This window comes from Heloderma suspectum, chromosome 14, assembly GCF_057233095.1.
Source record: "Heloderma suspectum isolate Gila_16-S chromosome 14, 16-S_ref, whole genome shotgun sequence".
Taxonomy (NCBI): domain Eukaryota; kingdom Metazoa; phylum Chordata; class Lepidosauria; order Squamata; family Helodermatidae; genus Heloderma; species Heloderma suspectum.
In genome coordinates, this window is record NC_139471.1 from 9,937,186 (window position 1) to 9,963,955 (window position 26,770).

The 26,770-nt window shown below is 47.1% G+C and overlaps 1 protein-coding gene across 7 annotated transcripts in view; it reads left to right on the forward strand.

Moving 5' to 3' along the window:
• Positions 1-26,770, forward strand: part of MAPKAP1 (MAPK associated protein 1) — a 234,658-nt gene that overhangs the window by 96,972 nt on the left and 110,916 nt on the right. For all 7 annotated transcript variants that reach the window (XM_084820720.1, XM_084820721.1, XM_084820719.1 and 4 more), the window contains one exon: positions 6,723-6,899. In XM_084820720.1, coding sequence (XP_084676846.1) covers positions 6,723-6,899 — 177 coding nt within the window. The remainder of the gene's footprint in view (positions 1-6,722; positions 6,900-26,770) is intronic.

Genomic DNA, 26,770 nt, shown 5'->3' on the forward strand with positions numbered 1-26,770 from the left:
TGTATAAATGAATCATCATTTCAAGATGCTCCCCCTTTTCGAGCGTCATGTTTGTTTGCTTTTTTTTTTTAAAGATAAATCACATCAACTTCAGTGTCACCAACATGGGTAACATTTTAATGTCCAACAGGTTATTAAACTGCTCTTTAACAGCCGTGGGTCGAACAAAGCAGTGTTTCCCAAACTTCTGCTATAACTGAGGAATGCTGTTTCTTTCCTCCCCGGATTAACATTTCCTCCCACAATTAAAAACATCAGAAGAGCCCTGCTGGATCAGACCAAGGCTCCATCTAGTCCGGCATTCTGTTCACACATTGGCCAACCAGCTGCCCACAGGAAACTCACAAGCAGGACATGAGTGCAACAGCACCCTCCCATCCATGTTCCCCAGGAACTGGTGTACATTGGCATACTGCCTCTGATACTGGAGGTAGCATACAGCCAGCAGGACTAGTAGCCGTTGATGTCCTTTTCCTCCAGGAATTTCATAGAATCATAGAATAGTAGGGTTGGAAGGGGCCTACAAGACCATCAAGTTCAACCCCCTGCTCAGTGCAGGAATTCAAGTCAGAGGAGCCCCAACAAATGGCTGTCCAGCCTCATCTTGAATGCCTCCAGTGTGGGGGAGCCCACCACCAAACTAGGTCATTGGTTCCATTGTCGTACTGCTCTAACAGCCAGGAAGTTTTTCCTGATGTTCAGCTGGAATCTGGCTTCCTGTCACTTGAGCCCATTATTCCGTGTCCTGCACTCTGGGATGATCGAGAAGAGATCCTGGCCTTCCTCTCTGTGACAACCTTTCAAGTACTTGAAGAGCGCTATCATATCTCCCCTCTAACCCCTTTTTAAAGCCATCCCAATGGATGGCCATCATTACATCTTGTGATGGAGAATTCCATAGTTGATCCGTCCTGAATCTCCCACCAATCAGCTTCATGGGATCATAAAATAGTAGGGTTGGAAGGGGCCTACAAGGCCATCGAGTCCAACCCCCTGCTCAATGCAGGAGTCCAAGTCAGAGCATCCCTGACTGATGGCTGTCCAGCTTCATCTTGAATGCCTCCAGTGTGGGAGAGCCCACCACCTCCCTAGCTAATCGGTTCCATTGTCATATTGCTCTAATAGTCAGGAAGTTTTTCCTGATGTTCAGCTGGAATCTGGCTTCCTGTAACTTGAGCCCATTATTCTGTGTCCTGCCCCCTGGGATGACCCCATGGAGCTCTAGTATTATGAGAGAGGGGAAAAAATGTCTGCCTATCCACATTCTAGAGAGACATTTTTCTCCCTCTGCCGTAATACTAGAAAGTGTGCAAGAGGCTTAGGGGAACATCCTCTCAGCAGAGACAAGCTACTCAGACTGCAGATGAGGTACTGCGGCTTTATAGGGCCTGGTGTGTTGGGATTGGCCCTTACATTCAGCTGACCATACACAGGCAGACAGGCACTGCAGCCTAGATGGCGCCCTCGAGCCAGAGAGCTCAGTCTGCTAGGTCTGTGGCAGAAACAGAGTGCTGGTGGTGGTGGAGGAGGAAAGAGTGATAGTTTGGGAGCTCCAGTTCAAGACACAGGCGCAGACACACCCCAGCATCATACATCTCCTCTTCCATAATTGGGCTGGGTTGTTGTCTCATACAATAAAAGAGATACAGATTATTGTAATAACGTTGACTTGATTCGACTTGCTAGAATGGGAACAGCAGCTCCTGTCAAGCTGTCTCAAGCCAAGACTCTCTGCCCCTTCCCAAAGTTGGGCTGTTTCCCTTAATCCCTGTGTTTGGATTATACATTTTCTTTATCGTTCCTCGCCACCATTCTCCCTCAGCCCACCAGGACTCAACCCCCTCCACAATCCTGAAATTCCATAGTAAAGGTCAACTTTTGCAAGCAATTGATGGGTTCTTTGGGTGTTTAAACCTTCTGGCCCCAATGCAGTTTCTTGTGCTGCTTTCATCCTGAAGCTTAAGATGTATTCTCAAACCCACATAAACAGTAAGGAGAAATGATAACAAAACCTCCCAGCGCCCCTGCAGAAACCCAGCATGCTTGCAGTGGCCGACAGAGTGAGATTACTTCCTCGTTAGCAAATGTGCAGGTTACATTAACTTTAATGTGTCATTATTACCTGTTTGATATAATAAATGCCTTCGCCGTGACAGTGCTCGGAAGGATCACCTGGAGTATGCGCTCTTGGTGAGCTGAGTTGCAACCCGAGGTATGTGAATTAATTGAGGAAATTGCAAATCAGGTTGTTGGCAAAATAATTCACTGTCGCATCCAATCAATAAACTTTGTAAATCAACTCATTTAATTCCAAAAAAAAAAATGATCTATATAGATCAAGCGACCAATTAAACAATTAGCATGCGCTTTGCTATTAATTAATGTAAGCATCAGTCAGACAATTAAAACTTCCAAATTCAGCTGCCGAGTTTAGAAACTTACTGTCTCATGACACGAACATTTAGGGAGTTCTTTATGTCTTTTACATTGGAAGGAAACAAAATGATGGCAGGGTAGCTTTTTTAAAAAAAAAATACAAAACTGAAAAGAAAAAAAGGCTATAACTGCATAAACCATTGTTGTGGGGTTCTTTTTTTACAATAGATACGGTTGGATATTATCTTATAGATTATCATTTCAGAATATTAAAAATAGTGCCTATTTTCAATCAGACCTATTATCCATTTGTCTCCCCTTCCCCGATCCATGCCTTATGGGTTTTGTTTTTTTTAATTCATAATCTTTGCAGTTGTGTAGCTCTTTATAAAAAGTACTTTGAATGCTCTGCAAAGTTCTTAGTCATCATTGCAACAACCCTGTAAGGTAGGGCATTATTACCTCCATAAGATGAATACACAACAGAGATAAAATTTGAACCAGGAACTTGCTAGTTTGCTGCCACAGGGCATGCTGATGCCACAAGCCTAGATGGCTTTAAAAGGTAATTAGACATGGAGGAGGAGAGATCTGTCAATGGCTACTAACTGTCAAGGCTAAATAGAACCTCCATGTTCAGGGGCAGTATGCCACTGAAGACCAGTTTATTTATTTATGTGAAGTATTTTTAACCACCTCCTCGGCCAAAAAGCCTCCCAGAGCACCTTGTGTATAATCAAACCAGACAGTTCCTGCCCACAGGATTATAATCTAGAAAGACACGACACACAAAGAAGAAGGGATGGGGAGGAAAGAGGAAAAATTAAGTCATCTTTCTGCAGGGCTGGTGGATTGGCCTTGCTTCCCCTCTCATCTCCCTCTGTTCAGCCTGCTGGAATGACTGCTGGTGGTAACAGCTGAGGGAGGAGGAGCCTTCACGAGGGAGGTCTTCAGCAGGGTTGGCGCACAATTGCTAGGAAGCAGCCTCGCAGGGGGACTGTTGCCTTTGCACCCTTCTGGTAGTCTTCTGGAGGCACCTGGTTGGCCACTCTTGGAGGCAGGACACTGGGCTATATTGACCTTTGCTCTGATCTGGCAAGGCTGTCGCTGAATGTCTTATATTGTTGTTGTTAAGCACATCAGAAGAGCCCTGCAGGATCAGATCCAGGGTCCATCTAGCCCAGCATACTGTTCACACAGTGGCCAACCAGCTGTCGGCCAGGAACCCACAAGCAGGACACAACTGCAACAGCACCCTCCTGCCCATGTTGTTACTTAAGATTAATATACCGCTTGCCATATTTTTATATATATATATGTATGTATGTATGTATATATAGCTAACCATTTTGGCATCTGCCCTCATCAGTACCTGTGCTGTTAAATAGGTATCAGGAATGGCAGTTCGCAATGCCTGGAGATGAATGTTCCTTAGGGGACAAGAAACAAAGTTATGGTTGGTGTAATGCTTACGAATTGCCCTCCAGATTAATGCCATTTGGACTAAGAGTTCTCAGTCCATAGATCCAGAAATTGTTTCTTTTATCAAGCATACCAAGCAGATAGATAGATGGATGGATGGATGGATGGATGGATGGATGGATGGGTGTGTGTGGTTTCCAAAAAAATACAATACATTAACAGAGAACGTTTATAAAAACATCACAACCAAGTACTCACAATACCATAATTAGCAAGCAAACCGACTCATTGCTCCGACTCTTGGCAGCTGTGCTACACTAGCTCTCGCTAATGCATTTGGAACAGATCTAAAGACAGATAATTCTGATTTACTGTAAGTAAGCTTCTGGTGTATTTTATATTCATTCATTTATTCATTACACTCATGGCGCTCTCCTCCTTGGACGAGCTCAGGGTGGTTTGTGTCCAGCTCCAAGGCCATCTCCCTTCAGGCATTTTCCAGAGCACGTCTGCAGTAGAAGTGGGAAGTGCACTTCCAGACCGTTGTCTGGAGCGGTGGTGTTGCAGCACAGAGGCTAATAATGTGTGATATGCAAGTCAGGAGGTCATGCCTCTGCCTGGGTGTTTTCCCTGCCCTCCTGTGGCAAATTTGAGTTCGGTGGGGACTGATTAATGGGAAGGCTAGGACACTCTGCACATGCTTAGAGACGGTCCTTTTATTATTGTGTGTGTTCTACATGCAGCAACAGAAAAAGACAAGGCCCTTTCCTCACCCTTCCCTGGCCGACTGGCACCCTCGTACCATTGCTGCTGTTGCTAGTATTAATTAATAAATAACATGGCACCATCGGTGTGCATGGTGCTTTAGAGTGCAAGGGGACAGGTCTTTGCCCCAAGGAGCTTACAGTCTGAATTAAAATCTTGAACCCCAGCAGCTGCCAGCCACTTCCATTGGTCTGTTTTGACTCCTGTTTTCCCTGGCCTCAGTTTGATTCTCCCCCACTTCCCCTCTCCTTGCTGGGGATGGAGGAAACATTTGTTCAGTTTGTATTTTAATGTGCGCTGACCTATTTCTCATGCCCTGAACCAGCACGCAAACCGAAACACAGTTAGAGATAGATATTCACACTTTTCCAAATTGTGCAGTGCAGTTCTCCAATCAAAACATGCATATGTTCGAGGAAAGTGTGCACAAAAAATGGGGAAATAACTTACAAACACGCTAGGGGTAATTGCTCGTGAAAAATGTGTACATGAAGCAAAATTGTATGGAAAATGTGTATATTAGGAGAGATGTGCACGAAAATGCGTAAGGATTGTCATGCTGACTCTTTAAAAAATAATCACAAACTTATATGGAACCAGAATGAAACGAACTCAAGGTGAGGAAGATGAATAACTGAGCAAAACTGAAATTGACAGATTCATTCATCCCTGCTCCTTTCCTTCCTACTGTCTCACGTTTTAGATCAGCTTTTCCCAACCTGTTGCCCTCCACATGTTTTGGACTACAACTCCCAGTATTGCTAATACTTATACACATAGCTGGAGCTGATGGGAGTTGAAGTCCAGAACATCTGGAGGGCACCTAGTTGGGGAAGGTTATTTAAGACCAGAAGTCTGAGGCTCTGGCAGAACAGCTGTCTAAGCGATGAAGGGTGCAATCCGATGCATGTTTAGACAGAAAAAAAGTCCTACAACTCCCAGCATTCCCCAGCCATCATGGCTAGCTGTGGAATGCTGGGAGTTGTAGGACTTTTTTTCTGTCTAAACATGCATCGGATTGCGCCTTAAGAGCCAGAAAAAACTGCAAAACAAGAAGACGACAACCACAGTTTATTCAAAATCTGGTATAGTTTTATAAACTATGGAAACAAAACAAACACCATGGCACCATCAAGCTCCCATGGATCATTGTGGAAAGACGTTTTCAAATAACTTCATATTCCTGTCTGCTCCAATGCAGTCTTTGGAACATATTACAATGCCTCTCAAGGAATGTGTTTTTGATTAACCTTATATGATTGTTTGCCTTTGTTAATAATGTTGTTTACTATTACTGAATTGAACAAAATCTAGTAATATTTCTGATGATGATGATGATAATAATAACAACTGTAGTCCTGAGGGTAGAACCTGTGGTGCTTAAAAAAGGGAGGTAGAAGTATACAGTTTTGTTTTGTGTTTGCTGACTTTAGTGACATTACCATGCTGATGTATATTCCTGCTAGATTTTACACATTTTAGGGTGCAATCCTATGGCCGCTAGTCAGCAGCTAGACGGCCATAGGACAGGTTGGTTCCCAGAAACCGACCTCAGAGCCCACCTTGGCCCTGCGCTCCACGCTCATAAGAGAAGCGCGGAGCAGTGAAAACGGGGCGTTCCCTGGGGGACGGGCCAGGGCACGGAGGTTGGAAATGCCTGTACGACACATCCTGTGTGTCGTCCAGCCGCTGCTTCCAGTGCCCCGAGGTCCCGCAGCTAGACAGCTGAAATTGGCTATCTAGCCGCGAAAGCTGGGTGGGGGGAGCGAGGAGGAGATTCGCTCCTCATCACTCCTCCCACCCGGCACTGGATAGGAGGTCGCCCCCGGGCTTGGAGGCGACCATCGATCCACATAGGATTGCTCCCTCCATTGCTAAAATATTGCTTACTATGATGTTGAGTGCTCTAACTGGTGTAGTCTAGCGGCTAAGATGCAGAGCTGTGATTCAGGAAGCCCCTGGTTTGAATCTTGTCTCTGCCATGAACTCACTCGGTGGCTTTTGGAAAGCTGTGCTCGCTCGCTCTCTCTCTCAGCACCTCAGTCTCCCCATCTGCAGTATGGGCATAATACTGTGTTACCTTACAAGGATGAAGTGCAGAATGAGCTCCACTGCTCCCTTGCAGGACTAACGCGTGTGCTTCCTCTTGCTTGTTGCAGTGACAACGTCAGCGCTTACTGTCTCCACATTGCCGAGGACGATGGTGAGGTTGACACGGATTTCCCGCCCTTGGACTGCAACGAGCCCATTCACAAGTTTGGCTTCAGTACACTGGCACTGGTGGAGAAATACTCATCGCCCGGCTTGGCGGCCAAGCAGTCCCTCTTCGTCCGAATGTGAGTCTCCACACCGCCACTCTCTGTTTCACCTTAATGTCTGGGCACACAGCCTCTCTCTGCCCGCAGGGCACACCTTCCCAGATTGTATTCTTAATTTATATCCACCCTTCCCAAGGAGCTCCCCACACCCTTCTGGGTGTCTCCCCACCATAAACATTTTAAAAATCTCTTGCAGTGCCTCCCTCCCTCCCTCCCTCATATGTGTGTGTCTGTGTTATCTTGTTATTCGAAAACAGAAATTTAAACCACAATTGCACAATAGACCAGGGGGAGGCACCTGTTTTTGGGCCCGTGGGCACATTTGGCAATTTGAGAAACCGTCCTGGGCACCACCACAAAATGGCTGCCATGGGAGGTGTGGCTAGTCACAAAGGGTGAGTAACCTGCCCAAAAGACTGAGTGCAAGGCAGAGGTGGGGGCTCCCACGGCTCGTAAGAAAATATGTTAATGTTAAAGTATTAATGTGTTTAAGTGGGAAGGTTAGGACACCTTGGCGGGTGCCAGGAAAGGTGTCTGGGTGTTCACTGGTGCCTGTTCTTATAGACAAATTCCTGGATGAGAAGGCTATCAATGGCTACTAGGTTTGATGGCCATGTGCTACCTCCAGTATCTCATAGGCTGGGTGCCTGTGTACACCAGTTGCTGGGGAACATGGTTGGGAGGGTGCTGTTGCACTCGTGTCCTGCTTGTGGATTTCCCATGGGCAGCTGGTTGGCCACTATGTGAACAGAATGCTGGACTAGATGGACCCTTGGTCTGATCCAGCAGGGCTCTGCTCATGTTCTAATTGTACACAGTTGGTCAGAATTTCAAAGCAACTATATAAGTTATGCTGGTCTATTTAACAACGACTCTAACAGTCATGTCTACGGAACCCCAGTGTATCTCCATTTTGACTAAATGAGATCTTCATCAGGCATTCCTGTAGACTTAACCAGGTCAGTAACAATTTACAATAACTGATACCGTTACAAAAAAAATAATTGCACTTCTTGAATAAACTGTTTCTAACAATGGCATACCAGTCCTGATAAAGGCAGGCAGCCCTGCTACAAGAGGAAAAGGCTATCCATGGCTACTAGTCTTGAAGGCTCTGTGCTACCTCCAGTATCAGTGGCAGAATGCCTGCGTACTCCAGTTGCTGGGGAACGTGGGCGGGAGGGTGCTGTTGCACTCATGTCCTGCTCGTGAGTTCCTGGACGACAGCTGGTGGGCCACTGTGTGAACAGAACGCTGGACTAAATGGACCCTTGCTCTGATCCCACAGGGCTCTTCTTACGTTTTTATGTTCTTGCGGGACCACGTTGCCTACATCTGCAGCAGACGTTATAACAATAGCATACAGAATTACAGAATCCAATTCAGAATATAACAATCCTTAAAGAAGAGAAAATCAAGAAAATGGATGTATATTATTTTAAAAGTTGGTCTTCTAGTAGTTACATTTGTGGGGAAATGGATTTTATTCATTATCTGTTACTGTTTCTTCTTTCAGGGTTGTTCTTTTTAAAATAAGTTAATTTACACCATAACCCAATATATTTTTACTTAGACGTAAGTCCTACTGAGTTCCAGTGGACTTAGTCCCAGTAAGTATGCATAGGATTGCAGCCTTAGTCAAGAGGCTCTTGTCCATATTTTTTTTTAAGTCATTCTAAAAGAGAGAGAGGGTCAGGCATTCTCTGCTTGGCCGTTCTACAGATCATAGAATCATAGAATCCTAGCTGCGGTTAAGAGGGAAGTAGCTCCGTATCTTCAACTCAAACCAAATTATTCAAGTAACCAAAAAATACAGACTTGGAATGGTATAAAATAACATATATCTGGTAATAGCTTGATGTTTTACTTCTCTATCCTTTGAAAAGTTAACAGTCATTGGACAACTCCCCAGAAATATGAACTATATATGCTACAGAAGTTCAGCATCGCCAACACTTTATTTATTCATTTCTATAAAATCATTTCTGCACTGCCTTTCGACCCTCAAAGGGCCCCGAAGGCAGCTTACATCCATAAATTCAATTTAACAATAAAACTGACAGTAAATACTAACAAAAAGAGAGAGCAATAAGATAGAACAGAGAAGATTTAAAGTGCATCAAGTGCCTGTCAAGATAAAAGATCTCTACTATTTGCCTAAAGACTTTGAGAGGAGGCCAACTGAGTCTTTTTAAGGGAGAGAGTTCCACACTCTTGGTGCCACCACCAAAAAAGCCCTGTCTTTAATCTGAGGCAAATGTACCTCCGAAGACAACAGGAAACAGAGCAAGGCTTGACATGATGGGCAGGCAGGGTCACCCCCCCCCCCAGGGCAGGGCTGGCAGAACAGCAAATGGCACCCCCCCCATTCCACAAAGTAGTCAAGGTGCAACATATCCAAGGCCAGTCTAGTTATTTTGGTACTTGAGGCAAAAATTTACCCACAGTAAAAATGCACTATTAATTAATTCAATAGCTAACAATTTGTTGCCCGTTCAAGACACCCAAAATCAGTTGCCTGAGCTGGCTACCTCACTCTCCCTAATGGTAGGGTCAACCCTGCTTGAAGATTTTATACACAAGGGAGTATAAATGCTCCCTGAACTGGAGATCTTAGTAATTCTCTGTAAGGGGAACACTGGTCAGGGTTTTTCCATTGTTTTCTCATAACAGATACCATTTTCCCCACACAATTGTATCAGCCAAATCCCTTTCCCATTTCGTTTTGTAATTTCAAAGATGTATTTTCCACATTTCATAGGAGTTGGTGCCATGAAGCCCTTTCTGAACTGAAGCTGTTATTTAAACACTCTCCTGCCATTAGTTCATGCTCTGGGCCTTATTTTGGACTTAATGCCCCCAAGACGTTCCTTATCTGGAAATACTGAAAATGCTTTACACACACACACACACCCCGTTTCATTTACCTGCTCATAAGAGACAATATTGCCATTGCATGTTAGATCTGAAATTTGGTATAAACCTAAATGATGCCAACAGGAAACATCTCCCAATAATTCTGTATCTGGGCAACAAGGCAGGTAGTGTCCGAAGCTAAAAGAGCATTGGTAGGGCTATAAATCTCACAGGGCTGTTCACTTGCTGTCTGTCTGTCTGTCTGCCTATCTATCATTATCTGTCTGTCTGTCTGTCCGTCCAGCCAGCCAGCCAGCCAGCCACCTATGTAAAACAGTGCTTTCCGTGAGTCCTGGCCCTAAGAATGGAACAAATGCCATCCACATAGCTGGATGCTTGGAAATCTGACTTGGTTTCTCTCTTGGTAAGGGCCATGTCAGGGGAGAAGCTGAAGCTTTCCACGTGTCTGTCTTGAAACGATGGGAATAACCAAATGGAAAAAATGAATGGATGGATGGCCCTTGTCTGCCTGCCACAGTTTTTTAGAAGGTTCTGATATATCCAGAGATTGGAAATTTGGCACAGAGGCATTCTCAATAGATCCAGGAGGCTTGCAGTGGAGCAGGAGGCAGTCTTGGGGGTATTTTTCTGGGCCCAAGCTGTTTAGGTCTTCATGGGCTAAACCAGCATCTTGAGTCATGCCCAGAAGACAACAAGGACCTGGCAGCTGATATGACAAAACGTTGATACAATGGACCAGCTGCCAGTTCTGCACCATCTCAATCTTCCATGTTAACCGATGGCTAGGGGGCAGCTTTAGCCTAGGGGCTGCTAGTCGCTGATCCCTGCTGCAGTGGCTGCCTGGGGGATCACTGGAATTGTAGTCCAACACATCTATAGGGCACCAGCCAGGTGGGGGAAGCTGCAGTAGATGAGCAACTTTGTTAGATGTTCAGAGCTTGCCCACGTGTTGTGTTGAATCTACTCTCAGATGTGACACCATTGACCGAGCCAACCCTTACAGAGGCTTGCTTGGATGCCCAGTTCTGGCACAGCATGTTGGGCAGAAGCGGTTCGCAGAACTCTGCACTGTGAAAAGTCCTGCCAAGGCAAACTCTCAGCCACCAGAGTTTGTTTCTAAATACCTGGTGGCAGAGGTTGGAAGTTGCCCACGGAACATTTAATATTCTGAGCCGTGAGTTGAATGTCTTTGTGGTTATGGAGAGTAGTAAATAATTGAGTTTGATTAGGGAGAGGCACCTCATTATCCCCCCACCTGTGCCCAGCTGGTAGGGGAGGGTCGAAATGAAGCCATTAGCTGTCTCTCTTACTGGCATCTCAAAGCGCTCAAATACATCTGTGTCTTATTTTCTTTTCTGGCACAATCAGTCGAGCAAGCTAAGCAGGCATGACCGAATTTGGCAAGTTCCAAGGACTCTGGCAAAGTTACGCAAGGAGAAGACGGAGGGCAGCCATCCCGGCTTTGAATGTGGTCATTAGTCTAGTGAGCTGATGGCTTTTGGAAAACAATCGGCCGGGACAAAAAGGAGTTAGTTTTGTCCAGTGTCAAGTGCTGAGCTCCCTGGGCAAGCTGCTTTCCTTGTGGAGTGGGATTTTCCAAGCCAGGTCTTACTGAGCATTTGTCGTCATGTAAACAGGGACATGGTAGACTCCGTCCAAAGGGGATGCCGTGCTCCAGCAATTCCAAAGAGCCAGAGTGGCAGGTATAGCGCTGGAGCCAGGCCAGGGAGACCTGGGTTCAGATTTCCCTTCTGCCGCAAAGATTGCTGGGCGGCTTTGAGCCAGTCATTAACTCTCAGCCTAACCTATTTCACAGGGTTGTTCAGTGGAAGCCTCCCTGAGCTCCTTTCCACCATTTCACTACACAGGGCTGAGCCAAGATGGCGCACTTTTTGTGGAAACAGCTCTATGGTCACCCCCACCCACATCCCATGCCAATGATTTTTCATCAATGCTTGTGAAAATGTCCACCTGTTTCTTCACATTCCTCGTTGTTGTGCATGTGGGCAATATCTCTCTTGTGATGTCATTACGTAGCCAAATCTGGTTGGCTGTGTAGCACAGTGACATGACCCCTGATTGGCCGGGATAACCAATGTGACTTTGCAGGAAGTTGATAAATAGTAACCAGGAGAAAAATAGAGCAGAAGTACTTGAGAGGGAGGGGAAAGCACGAAACAGGATTGAAAGGAGGTGAACATTCACATAAAGTGTGTGGAAATTTCTCCCTCACCCTGGCCTGTTTTCAGCTTGAGAATTTTCAGCGCAGCCCTCATACAAATGAACTGCCTCTGAATAACGATCACTCTCTATTTTCATACCCGTGGTCACTAAGATGGATTAGGATCCCTGTTCCACTTGTAAGCAGACTCTGCAATAGGGGTTGGGAGATGCTGTCTTTAGCCAACTGAATTATGAATATCAAAGTATAGTTTGATGCGTAAGCAATAACTGATCCACAAGGGCATCAGAATTTCCATACCGGATCAGACCACAGGTCCACCTACTGTAGGACTTCTGCACTTATTCAGAATCCATCTACCCATGATGACTGTGGTCCCCTTCGTAGAGAGATTAACTCAAAACGGTATATTTCTGCCTTAGGCGTCGAAATGTCTCCATCCAGTCCTGCCCTCACTTCTAGCTGTTACCTTGTCCGTAGGATACTTCATTCCCCCCCAAACACACAGACAGACAGACAGACACTCCCTGTTTAGCTCTTCTTTTGTGAGCCATCTTGAGAGCATTTTAAAAATAAAAGAAGAAATACCCGGTGGCAAACGTATCTTTTGGAAACTCCTGAAACACTGCCTCTTTGCAAAGGCCAACAAGTTGAGTCCATCTTTGAGCTTGAATCTCAACTCGGGCCTTCCCGGTCCAAGACTCCCTTTCACCAACAGACTTCATTGACAAACCCAGCAGTCACAGGAAGCTTTGCATGATGCCTTAAAGATGGAAAAAGCATTGGCCTCTTCTTTCTCCCCCCCTCCTTCTTTTCCCTTCAGCCATTAATGGATTTGCCCAAGCCAAACCCAACAGTGAGGTGACGTGCGCTTTCCCCGAGGCACCGGAGTTCTCCTCACCTCTCTGTTGGGTTTCTGCCCCCCCCCCCATTTTCCCTCTCCTGAACCTTGCCACCCTGGCTCCGGCATTGAGGCTGTAAAGGAAGATGGAAAGCCAAGTTACCTCAGAATGATCACTATCATTAACATTCACGGGGGGTTCACTCATCATTCCTGACTGCACAGACATGGCAGCCGCTCTGAAGCATCCACAGGTGTAGCACGATGATACATATTACATTGTGCCACATGGATTTATGTATTCTGTAACAAAAGAAAAGTGTAATGAAAAAATACAGAAGGTAATCCTTTATTCCTCCACCGCGCAATTTATCAGTAATGCCGGCGGATGATAAGTACCAGGGATTTTCCTTTGCTTGATTTAACCTTGTCACCCAGGTATGTTTTCGTAAAATGATTGGGAGGAAAGAGGGTTAGGGGGGAAGCCAGCTCTAGGGGGCTTCTCCTGATCTAATTTTTTTTTAGCAAAAAAAAAAAAGGTGGAGGGAAGAAAAGACCATACGTTTTAATGGGTGAGGCAATGCCCCCTTCACCCATATTCGCTGAGGAGTGAGGAGAGATTTTTTTTCTCCCTCTCAGTACTCTAACCCAGGATAAGCTGATCTGCAGCAAGTTCAAGACCGACATACAGCTTCACGCTGCTTATTGATATATTTACTTACTGACTGCGTTTCGATGCCGCCCAATATCCGGAGCAACCTGAGCTGTTTAAAAAAAAAAGCAAGAGGTAAATACATGTATTACAAGAACAATAAAACCCAACGTAAAACCTAACATTAAAACAGCCAAAGAATAAAACCAACAGCAGAAGGCAACAAGCAATGCAAGGATCTAAAAAGCACTAACCCCCCTTTTTTAAACTGAGGGATGAAAAAGCCTGAGGAAATAAAGAGACCTTCTCTTGGCACCAGATAGGCCACAGCATAACTGCCAGGTGAGCTTCTCTGTGGAGTCAGGGTGCTGCCACTACCAACAAGGCTGTGCTACTCATTTGGCAGAGGCACCCAGAAAAGGGCAACAGAAGATGACCCATGGGCCCTGGGTGGATATATACCATGTGCCATGAACCTGTGGAATTTCCTGTCGCAAGGTGTAACGACAGTGCCTAGCTTAGGCACCTTTAAAAACAGGATCAGGCAAGTTCATGGAGCCTTTAGCTCCAGCAAATGATCCAAGGCAGTATAGCTTTGAGTATCAGGTGCTGAGCCCCAAGCAATGGGGGAGGAGGGGTGTTCTTGCTTTCATGCCCTGCTTGTGAGCTCCCATAGAGGCATCTGGCTGGCTACCATTGGAAATGGACTACTGGACCTCAGTCTCGTCCAGCAACGCAATTAGATTTTTATTTATTTAAGTGCCTTAATGTGTTTGGCACCGTACAGTTAAAAAAGGAGAAACGGTGATTTAGAATCAGATAGACAACAACACAAAAACAGATAGGGAAGGGGATAACATTATTTATTAAAAGTACTATTTTAAAACTCGCCATTAGCATAGATCACGAATGCAGCCAGCCTGCACTATGGCTGCCACAAGTGACAGAGGCAGTAGGATTTTGATGGAGAGGGTCTCCGCAGGCCTGGCCATGAGATAAGAGTTACACCCACCCTCCTGCTACTCCCGGCTTCTTAAAAGCAGAAGCAAAATATCTGTAAGGCTGTGTGGCTGGAGAATGCTGGGAGTTGTAGGACCTTTTTCTGTCTGAACATGCATAGGATTGCTACCCTAATATCCCATACTTTGGACTGGACTTGCCATGCCAGCACCCATGTAGAGAGAAATGCCTTTTCATTGCCAGATGTTGTGGCTGTCAGGCAAGGAAGGCCAAAGAGAGAAGAGGTCGTTTTTTAGAGGTTTCTAGCAAATAGGAGGACATAGCATCATGACGTCTAGGAGGAGGTAAGCAATTCTGATTTGTAAGGGGAGCAGAGAGAGAGAGAGAGAGAGAGAGAGATTGAGAGAGAGATGTGGTACAAACAAGTGAGTGAAGTTGAGTTTTGCAGCACAGCAAGTAAAAGTGAACCAGAAGGGCGGAGAGAACGAGAGATCCAAACGTAGCGATTGCGAGGGGAGGACAGGAAGGAGGCGATTCCAGAATGTATAGAAGGCCTCAAGCCACACACGTCTGTGAAAGTTAAAAAGTGAAGACTGTGAATTCTGCCCTGCAAACCTCAGAAAACCAGTGTAGAGTCTGGAGGTACCAGTCTGCCTAACAACCCACACCGCCCCCAAGCTAGACTCCAGTTGTCAGCCTTCGACTCTTCAAGATTGACGCTGTGGCCCCGCTTGGCCCAGCTCCAGAACAAACATCCCGACGTTTACAATTTCAGGCTGTGCATTATATTCGGCGGCCGTTGCCAACGTCTCACTTACTTGAATAGTTCCACTAAATATAGTCAAATGCAGGCCTTTCCCCCCTCATCCCTCCACCCCTTCCCTGGCCTGCACTTCCCTTCCTTTCTTTCTTTTTTTGCTTTGATCAGTAAAATAAACTTTTAAAGATTGGTTCTGGGACAGCCTCCAGGTTCTGAGGTAAAGGATGGCGGCGGTTCAGCCATGATTCAGTAACAGAGCGATCGGAGCAATTAACTCAACAGTTTTCAGACTGTGGGGCTCAGAGAGCACAGGCTTGTCCAAGTTAATATGGACTTCAATTCACCCACAGGTTTTTGCTCTCAAGAAGGGACTGTTTATCCAGCAAAGGAGGGAGGATCTCTTCACAAATATGAGCAAAGCTCAATAACGTTGGCCTTTCTGTTTGCCATTGTTTGCTGTCCCCTCCCACAAAGGCAATAGAATTGGCAGAAATCCAAGTGGTAACGTTTTTTCTGGACTGTACCACCTGAAGCTGCAAATGGGCTGAACCGCCATGTTCAAATGCTCCCCTGTGGTGCTGGGGATTCCCTGTGCAGAGGAGAAATTGCATGTCAGAAAGGAGGCTAAGCTAAAACTTCCTGCATGCTACGTTTTCTTAGATGGTGCAGTAGTCAAGTGCACAAGTCCACCACTCCTGTGCCCACAACCTGAAGTGAACATAAGAAGAACCCTGCTGGATCAGACCAAGGATCCATCTGGTCCAGCGTTCTGTTCCCACAGGGGCCAACCAGCTGCCCATGGGAAACCCACAAACAGGACAGAAGTGCAACAGCACCATCCCGCCCATGTTCCCCAGCAAGTGGTGTGCATAGGCACACTGCCTCTGATACTGGAGGTAGCACATAGCCATCAGGACTAGCAGCCATTGGTAGCCTTCTCCTCCATGAATGTGTCCAATCCCCTTTTAAAGCCATCCAAATGGGTGGCCATCACTACGTCTTGTGGTAGCGAATTCCACAGTTTAACTCTGCACTGTGTGAAGAGGTGGTACACCAGTTGCTGGGGAACTTGGGCAGGGGGGTGCCGTTGCACTCCTGTCCTGCATGTGGGTTCCCAGTCAGCAGCTGGTTGGCCACTGTGTGAACAGAATGCTGGGCTAGATGGACCCTTGGTCTGGCCCAGCAGGGCCCTGCTGATGTTCCCACGACCCAGGGAAAGCTTTACCGCTTGATTAGCACGTGCTGCCACAGGATGGGGTGGTAGCCACCAGCCTGGATGGCTTTAAAGCGGGCTTAGATCCATTCCTGGAGGAGGAGGAGGAGGAGGAGGAGGAGGAGGAGGAGGAGGAGGAGAGGTCTGTTAGCAGCTATTAGCTGCGATGGCTGTATTTTATTTATTTATTTATTTATTTATTTATTTATTTATTTCTATGCCGCCCAATAGCTGAAGCTCTCTGGGCAGTTCACCAAAAAAAAAAAAAAAGATAAAACCAAAAGCCTATCCAGGCCAGTATCCTCGACTTTTATCCTAAAACAAAACAAAACATAGTAACTCTGATCACGGCTGTTATGATGTCACACCTTAGTTGTCAGTAGGGGTGCACGAAAGCCACTTACCTGGTCTCGCAGCTTGCTTCGCGGTGGGGGGGAGGCGCTTCGCTGCTCTCCCCGAAGTTCAGGCCAGGGGCGGAGGCTTCCTGCCTCACCCGGCCGAAACTCAGGCCGGGGGGGAGGCTTCCCGCCACGCCCGGCCGAAATTCAGGCCGGGGAGGAGGCGCCTCGCCTCACCCGGCCGCGAAATAAAAAGTTAAAAAAAAAAAAACGCCCCCGTGATAGGCTACGTGACGATTAACGTAGCCTATCACGGCTAGATCTAGATTTGCTGACTTTGCAAATCTAGCCGTGATAGGCTGTGTTAATCGTCACGTAGCCTATCACGGGGGCGTTTTTTTTTTTTTACTTTTATTGGAATGGTGGCGGCGGCAGCCGGTCAAAAGACCGGCTGCCTCCTCTGCCCCTGTCGAAGACCTGATGAACCGCCGCCGGGACCCGCCGCTGGGAGGGACATTCGGGAAAGGTAAGTCCCGTCCCGGGGGGGGCCGGAGAATTTCTCCCCGAAACTACTTTGGGGGGCCGAACACGTTGGCACTCGGCCCCCCGAAGTTTCGGGGAGAAATTCTCCCCCATCCCTAGTTGTCAGTGAAATGGAAGAGCCCGGGCACTAAGAACTACGCCTACGTTTAGGAAGCTGTGTTTATAGAACTTCCAGGTTCAGAGGCGGTATCCTATAGACTAACATCGCATTCATTCTCTGAGTGTGGATCCCTCACGCTGCTAAAATAGCGGCATCAACGCACAAATCGGAGGAATCATCAGGCTCGAGGGAATCCCAAGGTGCGCAGAACTAGAGAAAAACAACCTGGGGTGGGGTGGGGGGGACTCAGTGAGGACTGAGCATGCTCAGTGGCCACAGAACAGCGAATGTCACAGGGGGGACGGGGGACGGAATGGAGTATCCTGGAAGGCATATACCTGGCTGGCTGGAACCCTGAGAAGGAGTTGTCCACATTGCAACACTTTGTTGCAGGCCCCAGTGGGGAGCAACGGCAGAAGACGGCTGTTGTGCTCCACTCCGGCTTGGCGTCAGGTTGGCTGCTGTGGGAAACAGGTTCTTGGACTAGGTGGGCTGTTCGCTTTGAGCCAGCAAAGGCCTCTCTAGTCCAGAATTCTGCTTGCACGGTTGCCAGCCAAATAGCTATGGGGAGCCTGCAGGCAGGGCTGAGTACAGTAGCCCTCTTCCCACCCGTGTCCCCCTGGAAACTGCTGCCGAGAGGCCTACTGTTCCCATTAGCCACGATGGTTAGAAATGGAATCAGCCCGGTCTGCCTGAGAGTGCCGGATACAAAGGGCTTGTTGCGTTTATGTCCTGTTTGTGGGATTCCCAGAAGCTTCTGGTGGGCTGCTGTGGGAAGCAGGATGGGTTTTTAGTCCATGAGAGCTTTATATATGCAGTGTTCATGCACGTGCTAAAAACAGGGATTTCCACATGTTTTCTGCAAAAGTTAAAACTAGTTGGCCCTTTGTATTTTTTTTTTTAATTTGTATCCCCACCTTTCTACCAGAAAATGGCACTCAGGGCAGGGGTGGGGTCACTCTTATCACTGCATAAGCTGCCCCCGACTCTTCCGGAAATACATATGTGGGTGTTTAAATATGGCGGGGGGGGGGAGCTTTCCTCACCCTGATCGCGTCTGCTGCTTTTTCTTTCAACGTTGCCTGTCTCTGATGTTTTCCCACTGGCTCTCCTTCCATATTTTAACTCATTTTCTTAACGTTTGTTTTGGAGTTTGGCCGAGCCACCGCGACGTGTGCCGCGACGTGCTCTGCAGCCTGAGTTCTCAAACGTTGCTGTTGCGAGCTGTCTTAAATGTCAAAGATAGGTTTGAGCTGTTCAGGATGTATCTAAGGCCAAAAAAGCATTGCAATTTATTAAATTGAAGAGGAGGGGGAGGGGTTGCTGAAGCCAAGCCCCCTCAGCCGTTTGGCGGGGGTGGGGTGTCCGAAGGGTACATTGAGTCCACCATGAGCAAATGCAAAACAGCAAAAACCTTTTGTGTTCAAGCCTGTTATGTGTTTTAATTTAAATTTAATGGATAATGTAAGTTTTTTAACAGCACAATGCTAAGCGTATGTCAGTGGACTGGAAACATAGCTCTGTGAGGAGAGACTGAAAGAACGGGGCATGTTGAGCCTTGAGAAGAGAAGACTGGGGGGAGACAGGATAGCGCTCTTCAAGGACTTGAAAGGCTGTCACAGAGAGGAAGGCCAGGGTCTCTTCTCCATCATCCCAGAGTGCAGGACAAAGAATAATGGGCTCAAGTGACAGGAAGCCAGATTCCGGCTGAACATCAGGAAAAACTTCCTGACTGTTAGAGCAATACGACAATGGAACCGATTACCTAGGGAGGTGGTGGGCTCTCCCACACTGGAGGCACCCGAGACGAGACTGGACAGCCATCTGTCAGGGATGCTTTGACTTGGACTCCTGCACTGAGCAGGGGGTTGGACTCGATGATCTTACAGGCCCCTTCCAACCCTACTATTCTATGATTCTGTTTACTTGGAAGTAAGACCCGCTGTTTTCAGTGTAAGCATGTGTAGGGTTGCCACCTAATATTAAAACGTCAGCTGATTAAAATTGTAGAAAGGAGGAGGAGGAGCCCCAGCTATTGTCACTCGTTAAAACTGCTTTGTCCTCATTAGACAGGAAGGCTGGAGCAGGTTTACTTCTGACTCTCCTGAGACTTGTCATTGGCCAGCCTTCCCCAAGCTGGCGTCCTCCCGATATTCTGGACTACGACTCGCAGCATTCCTGACCGTTGGCTATGCTGGCTGAGGCTGATGAGACTTGAAGTCCAAAGCATCTGTTGGGAAAGGCTGGGTTGGAGCATCTCCCCGCACAGTGAAGGGCTTCCAGCTGCAGGAGCGACCCCACCCACTCAGAGTGGCTGTTGGCTCTCCTGTACAGGAAGGACTGTAGAGCTGATTGGTGGGAGATTCAGGACAGACAGAAGGAAAGATTTCTTCACACAGCGCACAAACTGTGGAATTTGCTACCTCAGGATGTAATGATGGCCACCCATTTGGATGACTTTAAAGGGGGGTTAGACAAATTCCTGGAGGAGAAGGCCATCCATGGCTACTAGTCCTGATGGCTATATGCCACCTCCAGTGTCAGAGGCAGTGTGCCAATGTACACCAGTTCCTGTTTCACTCATGTCCTGCTTGTGGGTTTCCCATCTGTGTGAACAGAATGCTGGACTGGATGGAGCCTTGGTCTGATCCAGCAGGGCTCTTATGTTTTTACGTTTCAGCCCGAGAGCTAAATTCAATTTCAGAAAAACTCTCAGGGGCCACATCCCAGTGGTGAGCAGGGCTGAAGGCAAAGAGGGACAAAGCAAAGAGGGATGCAGCCGAAATACATAAAAAGACCAGCATGTTGTAGCTTAAAGCTGTTACTACCAGTAACTAAGCCTTAGGAGAGGCATTTCAACCTTATACAATGGGGGGGGGTGCACAAAAGCTGGGAAAGGGGGTAGTGGCTACCTTAGGAACCTTTTGGGAGAAGTGGGGCAACTATCTCAGGAACTCCAGAGGGCCAGTTTGGAACCCCTCGTTTCCAAACTGGTCAGTTTCCAAACCAAACTGGTCAGTTTCCTACCCCTGTTGTATGAAGGTAAAGCCACATGCAATACGGGAAACCCCACTTCTCCTCTCGGGAATGTACAGAGGGTAAGGTGGTTTCTCATCTAACTATGCTAGACCCCTCCCCGCTTCAAGAGCTGGGAATGAGAGAGGGGGTTTGCACATCTCTCTGAGCAGAAGGACCATGAAGGAGAGAGACAAGGCCTCCAAAGATGCACTGAGAATACCATATTAAGGCTGAGACTTAGACAGAAGGAAAGATTTCTTCACACAGCGCACAAACTGTGGAATTTGCTACCTCAGGATGTAATGACGGCCACCCATTTGGATGGCTTTAAAGGGGGGTTGGACAAATTCCTGGAGGAGGAGAAAGCTATCCGTGGCTACTAGTCCTGATGGCTGTGTGCTCCCTCCAGTACCAGAGGCAGTGTGCCTCTGTATACCAGTTGCTGGGGAACATGGGTGGGAGGGAGCTGTTGCGCTCCTGCCCTGCTTGTGGGTTCCTGGTCGTCAGCTGGTTGGCCGCCGTGTGAACAGAACGCTGGACTAGATGGACCCTTGGCCTGATCCAGAGGGGCTCTTCTGATGTTCTTCTGACTATAAAGTCTTCCTGTTTAGGCTGGGCTTTTGGATGGGCAATGGTAGCACTTATTTATTTATTTATTTATTTATTTCGTTTCATTTCTATACTGCCCAATAGCTGAAGCTCTCTGGGCGGTTCACAAAAATTAAATCCAAGCAACACACAATAAAACAATTTAAAATATACAGAACATTAAAACCACAATATAACAATACAACCACAATAAAACCTAGCAGCAGTGCAGGAGTTTAAAATACAGATTTAAAGCAGCAAAGATAAAAATTTAGAATGCTAAAATGCCTGGGAAAATAAAAAGGTCTTCACCTGGCGCCGAAAGGAATACAATGTAGGCGCCAGGCGAACCTCACTAGGGAGCTCATTCCAGAGCCAGGGTGCCACAGCAGAAAAAGCCCTCCTCCTAGTAGCCACCCACCTCACTTCCTTTGGCAGGAGCTCACGGAGAAGGACCGCTGATGATGATCTTAAGGTCTGGGCAGGCACATATGGGAGGAGGCGATCCTTCAGGTAACCTGGCCCCAAGCCGTTAAGGGCTTTGAATGTTAACACCAGCACTTTGAATCGGGCCCGGAAATGGACTGGCAGCCAGTGCAGCTGGAAAAGTACTGGCATAATATGAGCTCGCAGGCCAGTCCCTGTTAACAATCTTGCTGCCCTATTTTGGACCAGCTGAAGTTTCCGGACCGTTTTCAAAGGCAGCCCCACTTATAACGCATTGCAGTAATCCAGACGAGAAGTTATCAGAGCATGGATAACTGTAGCTAGACTCTCTCTGTCCAGATAAGGGCGTAGTTGGTATACCAGCCTAAGCTGATAAAAAGTGCTCCATGCCACTGAGTTCACCTGTGCATCAAGTGACAGTTCTGGATCCAAGAGCACCCCCAAACTACGAACCTGATCCTTTCAGGGGAGTGCAACCCCCTCTAGAACAGGTTGAATATCACCTAGCCGGGCAGACGAACCACCCACTAACAGTACCTCCATCTTGTCTGGATTGAGTTTCAGTTTATTAGCCCTCATCCAGTCCATTACCGTGCCCAGGCACTGATTCAGAACAGTCACTGCTCACCTGGTTTTGATGTAAAAGAGAGGTAGAGCTGGGTGTCATCTGCATATTGATGGCACCTCAGCCCACACCTCCGGATAACCTCCCCCAGCGGTTTCATGTAGATGTTAAACAGCATGGGGGATAAAATAGAGCCCTGTGGAACCCCATGGCACAATTGCCATGGCACAGAGCAGTAATCCCCCAGCACCACCTTCTGGAATCGGCCATCCAAGTAGGAGCGGAACCACTGTAGTGCAGTGCCTCCTACTCCCAACCCAGACAACCTATCCAGAAGGATACCATGGTCGATGGTATCGAAAGCCGCTGAGAGGTCCAGGAGAATCAACAGGGTCGCACTCCCCCTGTCCCTCTCCCGGCAGAGGTCATCCCACAGGGTGACCAAGGCAGTTTCCGTTCCAAAACCAGGCCTGAAGCCCGATTGAAATGGATCTAGATAATCCATTTCATTCAGCAGTGCCTGGAGCTGTCCTACAACCACCCGCTCAAGCACCTTGCCCAGGAAGGGGATGTTGGCCACTGGCCTATAATTGTTAACATCCTCTGGGTCCAGGTTAGGCTTTTTCAGGAGTGGTCTAATTACTGCCTCTTTTAAAGCGGCAGGCACCACTCCCTCTCTCAAGGAGGAATTTACAGCCTCCTGGACCCAGCCGGACAACCCCTCCTTGTTTGATTTAATAAGCCATGAAGGGCAAGGATCAAGCACACAAGTGGTCGATCGGACTTGGCCAGGCACCTTGTCCGCATCCTCAGTAACTGAAACTCATCCAATAAAACTGGACCAGACGGTGCTCTGAACGCCTCTACCAATGGAACTGCATTAATGGTGGTGTCCAACTCATGACGAATCTGAGCGACTTTATCCTCAAAGTGCCGTGCAAACTCGTCACAGCGTGCTACCGAGGGTTCCACTGTCTCTCTCCCTGGCCCAGAATGTAACAGGCCGCGAACCACTCGGAAAAGCTCCGCTGGACGACACTGAGAAGATGCAATGCTGGTGGAAAAGAACTGTCTCTTTGCCACCCTCACCGCCACAGAGTAGGCTCGATAGTGGGCTCTTACCTGTGTTCGGTCAGACTCAGCACGAGTTTTCCTCCACCTGCGTTCTAGCCATCTCCCCTCCTGCTTCATTGCCCTCAGCTCAGGTGTATACCAAGGAGCTGGCCGGGCTCTGCTCAGAGGGAGAGGGCGCTTGGGCGCGATCGTGTCAACCGCCCGAGTCATCTCTGCATTCCACAGAGCGACCTGGCTTCGACAGGAGCACCAGCCATACCAGCAGGAAAATCCCCCAGAGCCCTCTGGAATCCATCGGAATCCATTAATCTCCGGGGGCGGACCATTTTAATAGGTCCCCCACCCTTGCAGAGGGGAAAGGCCGCCAGGAGTCTAAACCTCAGCAGGAAGTGATCTGACCATGACAAAGGGACAGATGTTAATTCCTCCACTTTCAGATCACCATCCTCCTGCCCAGTCGAGAAAACCAGATCAAGCGTGTGTCCTTTTGTATGCGTTGGGCCGATGACATGTTGGGACAGCCCCAACTTCCTGGCTCTGACTCTTCCTGGCTCTGATGCCCAGCTTCTAGCTCCTGCTCAACAGCTGCCTACTTAGAGCTCAACCCTGACAGTATTCCAGGGGAATATTGATTGTTGTTGTTGTTGTTTATTCAGTCAGTCGCTTCCGACTCTTCGTGACTTCATGGACCAGCCCACGCCAGAGCCTCCTGTCGGCCGTCGCCACCCCTAGCTCCCCCAAGGTCGAGTCTGTCACCTCCAGAATATCATCCATCCACCTTGCCCTTGATCGGCCCCTCCTTTTGCCTTCCACTTTCCCTAGCATCAGCATCTTCTCCAGGGTATCCTGTCTTCTCATTATGTGGCCAAAGTACTTCAGTTTTGCCTTTAATATTCCCTCAAGTGAACAGTCTGGCTTTATTTCCTGGAGTATGCACTGGTTTGATCTTTTTGCAGTACAAGGCACTCTCAGAATTTTCCTCCAGCACCACAGTTCAAAAGCATCTATCTTCCTTCGCTCAGCCTTCCTTATGATCCAGCTCTCGCAGCCATAGGTTACTATGGGGAATACCATTGCTTTAACTATGCAGAGCTTTGTTGTCAGTGTGATGTCTCTGCTCTTAACTATTCTATCAAGATTTGTCATTGCTCTCCTCCCAAGAAGTAAACGTCTTCTGATTTCCTGGCTGCAGTCAGCGTCTGCACCTAGAAAAACAAAGTCTGTCACTGCCTCCACGTTTTCCCCCTCTATTTGCCAGTTATCAATCAAGCTGGTTGCCATAATCTTGCTTTTTTTGAGGTTTAACTGCAACCCACCTTTTGCGCTTTCTTCTTTCACCTTCGTCATGAGGTTCCTCAGCTCCTCCTCGCTTTCAGCCATCAAAGTGGTATCATCTGCATATCTGAGATCATTAATGTTTCTTCCAGCGATTTTAACTCCAGCCTTGGCTTCATCAAGCCCAGCATGTCGCATGATGTGTTCTGCATACAGGTTGAATAGGTAGGGCAAGAGTATACAACCCTGCCATACTCCTTTCCCAATCCTAAACCAGTGTGTTGTTCCATGGTCTGTTGTTACCGTTGCTACTTGGTCGTTATACAGATTCCTCAGGAGGCAGACAAGATGACTTGGTATCCCCATACCACCAAGAACTTGCCACAATTTGTTATGATCCACACAGTCAAAGGCTTTAGAATAGTCAATAAAACAGAAATATATGTTTTTCTGAAACTCCCTGGCTTTCTCCATTATCCAGCGGATATTGGCAACTTGGTCTCTAGTTCCTCTGCCTTTTCTAAACCCAGCTTGTACATCCGGCAGTTCTCGTTCCATGAATTGCTGGAGTCTACCTTGCAAGATCTTGAGCATTACCTTACTGGCATGTGAAATAAGTGCCACTGTTCGATAGTTTGAACATTCTTTGGTGCTTCCCTTTTTTGGTATGGGGATATAGGTTGATTTTTTCCAATCTGTTGGCCATTCTTGTGTTTTCCAAATTTGCTGGCACATGGCATGCATCACCTTGACAGCATCATCTTGCAAGATTTTAAACAGTTCCACTGGGATACCGTCATCCCCTTCTGCCTTGTTATTAGCAATGCTTCTTAAGGCCCATTCCACCTCACTCTTCAGGATGTCTGGCTCTAGCTCACTGACCACACCGTCAAATCTATCCCCGATATTATTATTCTTCCTATACAGATAATCCGTATATTCTTGCCACCTTTTCTTCATCTCTTCTGCTTCTGTTAGGTCCTTGCCATCTTTGTTTTTGATCATACCCATTTTTGCCTGGAATTTACCTCCGATGTTTCTAATTTTCTGGAAGAGGTCTCTTGTCCTTCCTATTCTATTATCTTCTTCCGCTTCCGCGCATTGCTTGTTTAAAAAAAACAAGGAATATTGATAGTGATGTGCAAGATACCTTCTGGTTATGTTTGTCCCCCCTCACTGATCCCCATAGAACGAGTAGACAAATTCCTGAAGGAGAAGGCTATCACTGGCTACTAGTCAGGATGGCTGTGTGCTACCTCCAATACCAGAGGCAGTGTGCCTCTGTACACCAGTTGCTGGGGAACACCTGCCCTCCTGAAAGGCTGCCTAGAAATATTTTCAATAATAAGCATAAGAATAATCATGAACAGGAGGGGCTATTGCACTCAAGTCCTACTTCTGGGTTTCCCACAGGCAGCTGGTCGGCCACTGTGTGAACAGAATACTAGACTAGATGGAACTTTGGTCCAATCCAGCACAGCTGTTCTTATGTCTTTATGCTCTTCTCATTGAGGGATCCCTGCATAAGCTCCTAAGGAACTCCAAATTTTCCCCAAACACAGTTTGAAAGCCATTGGACCAGAACTGTAAAAAACATGGAATGGGCATGCCTTTGGTCCTTGATCCCCATTTGTGCTGGACCAGAACTGTGCCCCCCCTCAACTCCCCCCCCCCTTAAGGGGTTAGGCATCAGTAAAATGGCTGAGACACAGTCCAGACGTTACAGAGGTGAGGTAGATAATACTTTATTATCTCCATCTTGTTCGTCTACTGATGTTCCTAGAGCAGCTAACATCATAGTGTGTTGTTGTTGTTGTTGTTGTTTTAAAAAGTAAGCTTAACATGCAGTGCAAAGAAGCAATTAACTAAAAACAACAATATAAAACAAATGATATGGATTGGCAGGAATAAACCTCTGGAAGTTGCTTCTGGGCCGATCTCATACATCTTGCCAGAGAGATCTCATTTTTCTCTGCTTGTGGAGCTTCTGGGTCCAAAGCTGCACCTGGATGCCTGGGTGACAGGTGTTAGGGACAAATTTCAGATGTGTAGGCATAATCTGTTGCAGGAAAAACAACACAGTCCTATGGCACCTTGAGGACAAATAATATTATTGTCACTTAAGGTTTTGTGGGCATAGTTCATCAGATGCTCCAGTGCATTTAGACCAGTGGACAAAAAGTAAGTAGAATACAGTGGTGCAAACTACTACTACTACCACTGCTACTACTACTGCTGCTACTACTACTACTACTATTATTATTATTATTATTATTCAAAAGTTTCACATCGTGTAGCCAAAAGTCAAATAAAATGCAGTATATGTAGTGATGGGTGACACACATTCTGGTTCAGTTCAGAATTAGGCTCAGAAAACCAAGCTTTAAAAAAAAAAAAAAAAGGAATATACCTCATTGTGTACTGAGCTCAATTTGAACCCCTTCATAGGAGTTTAA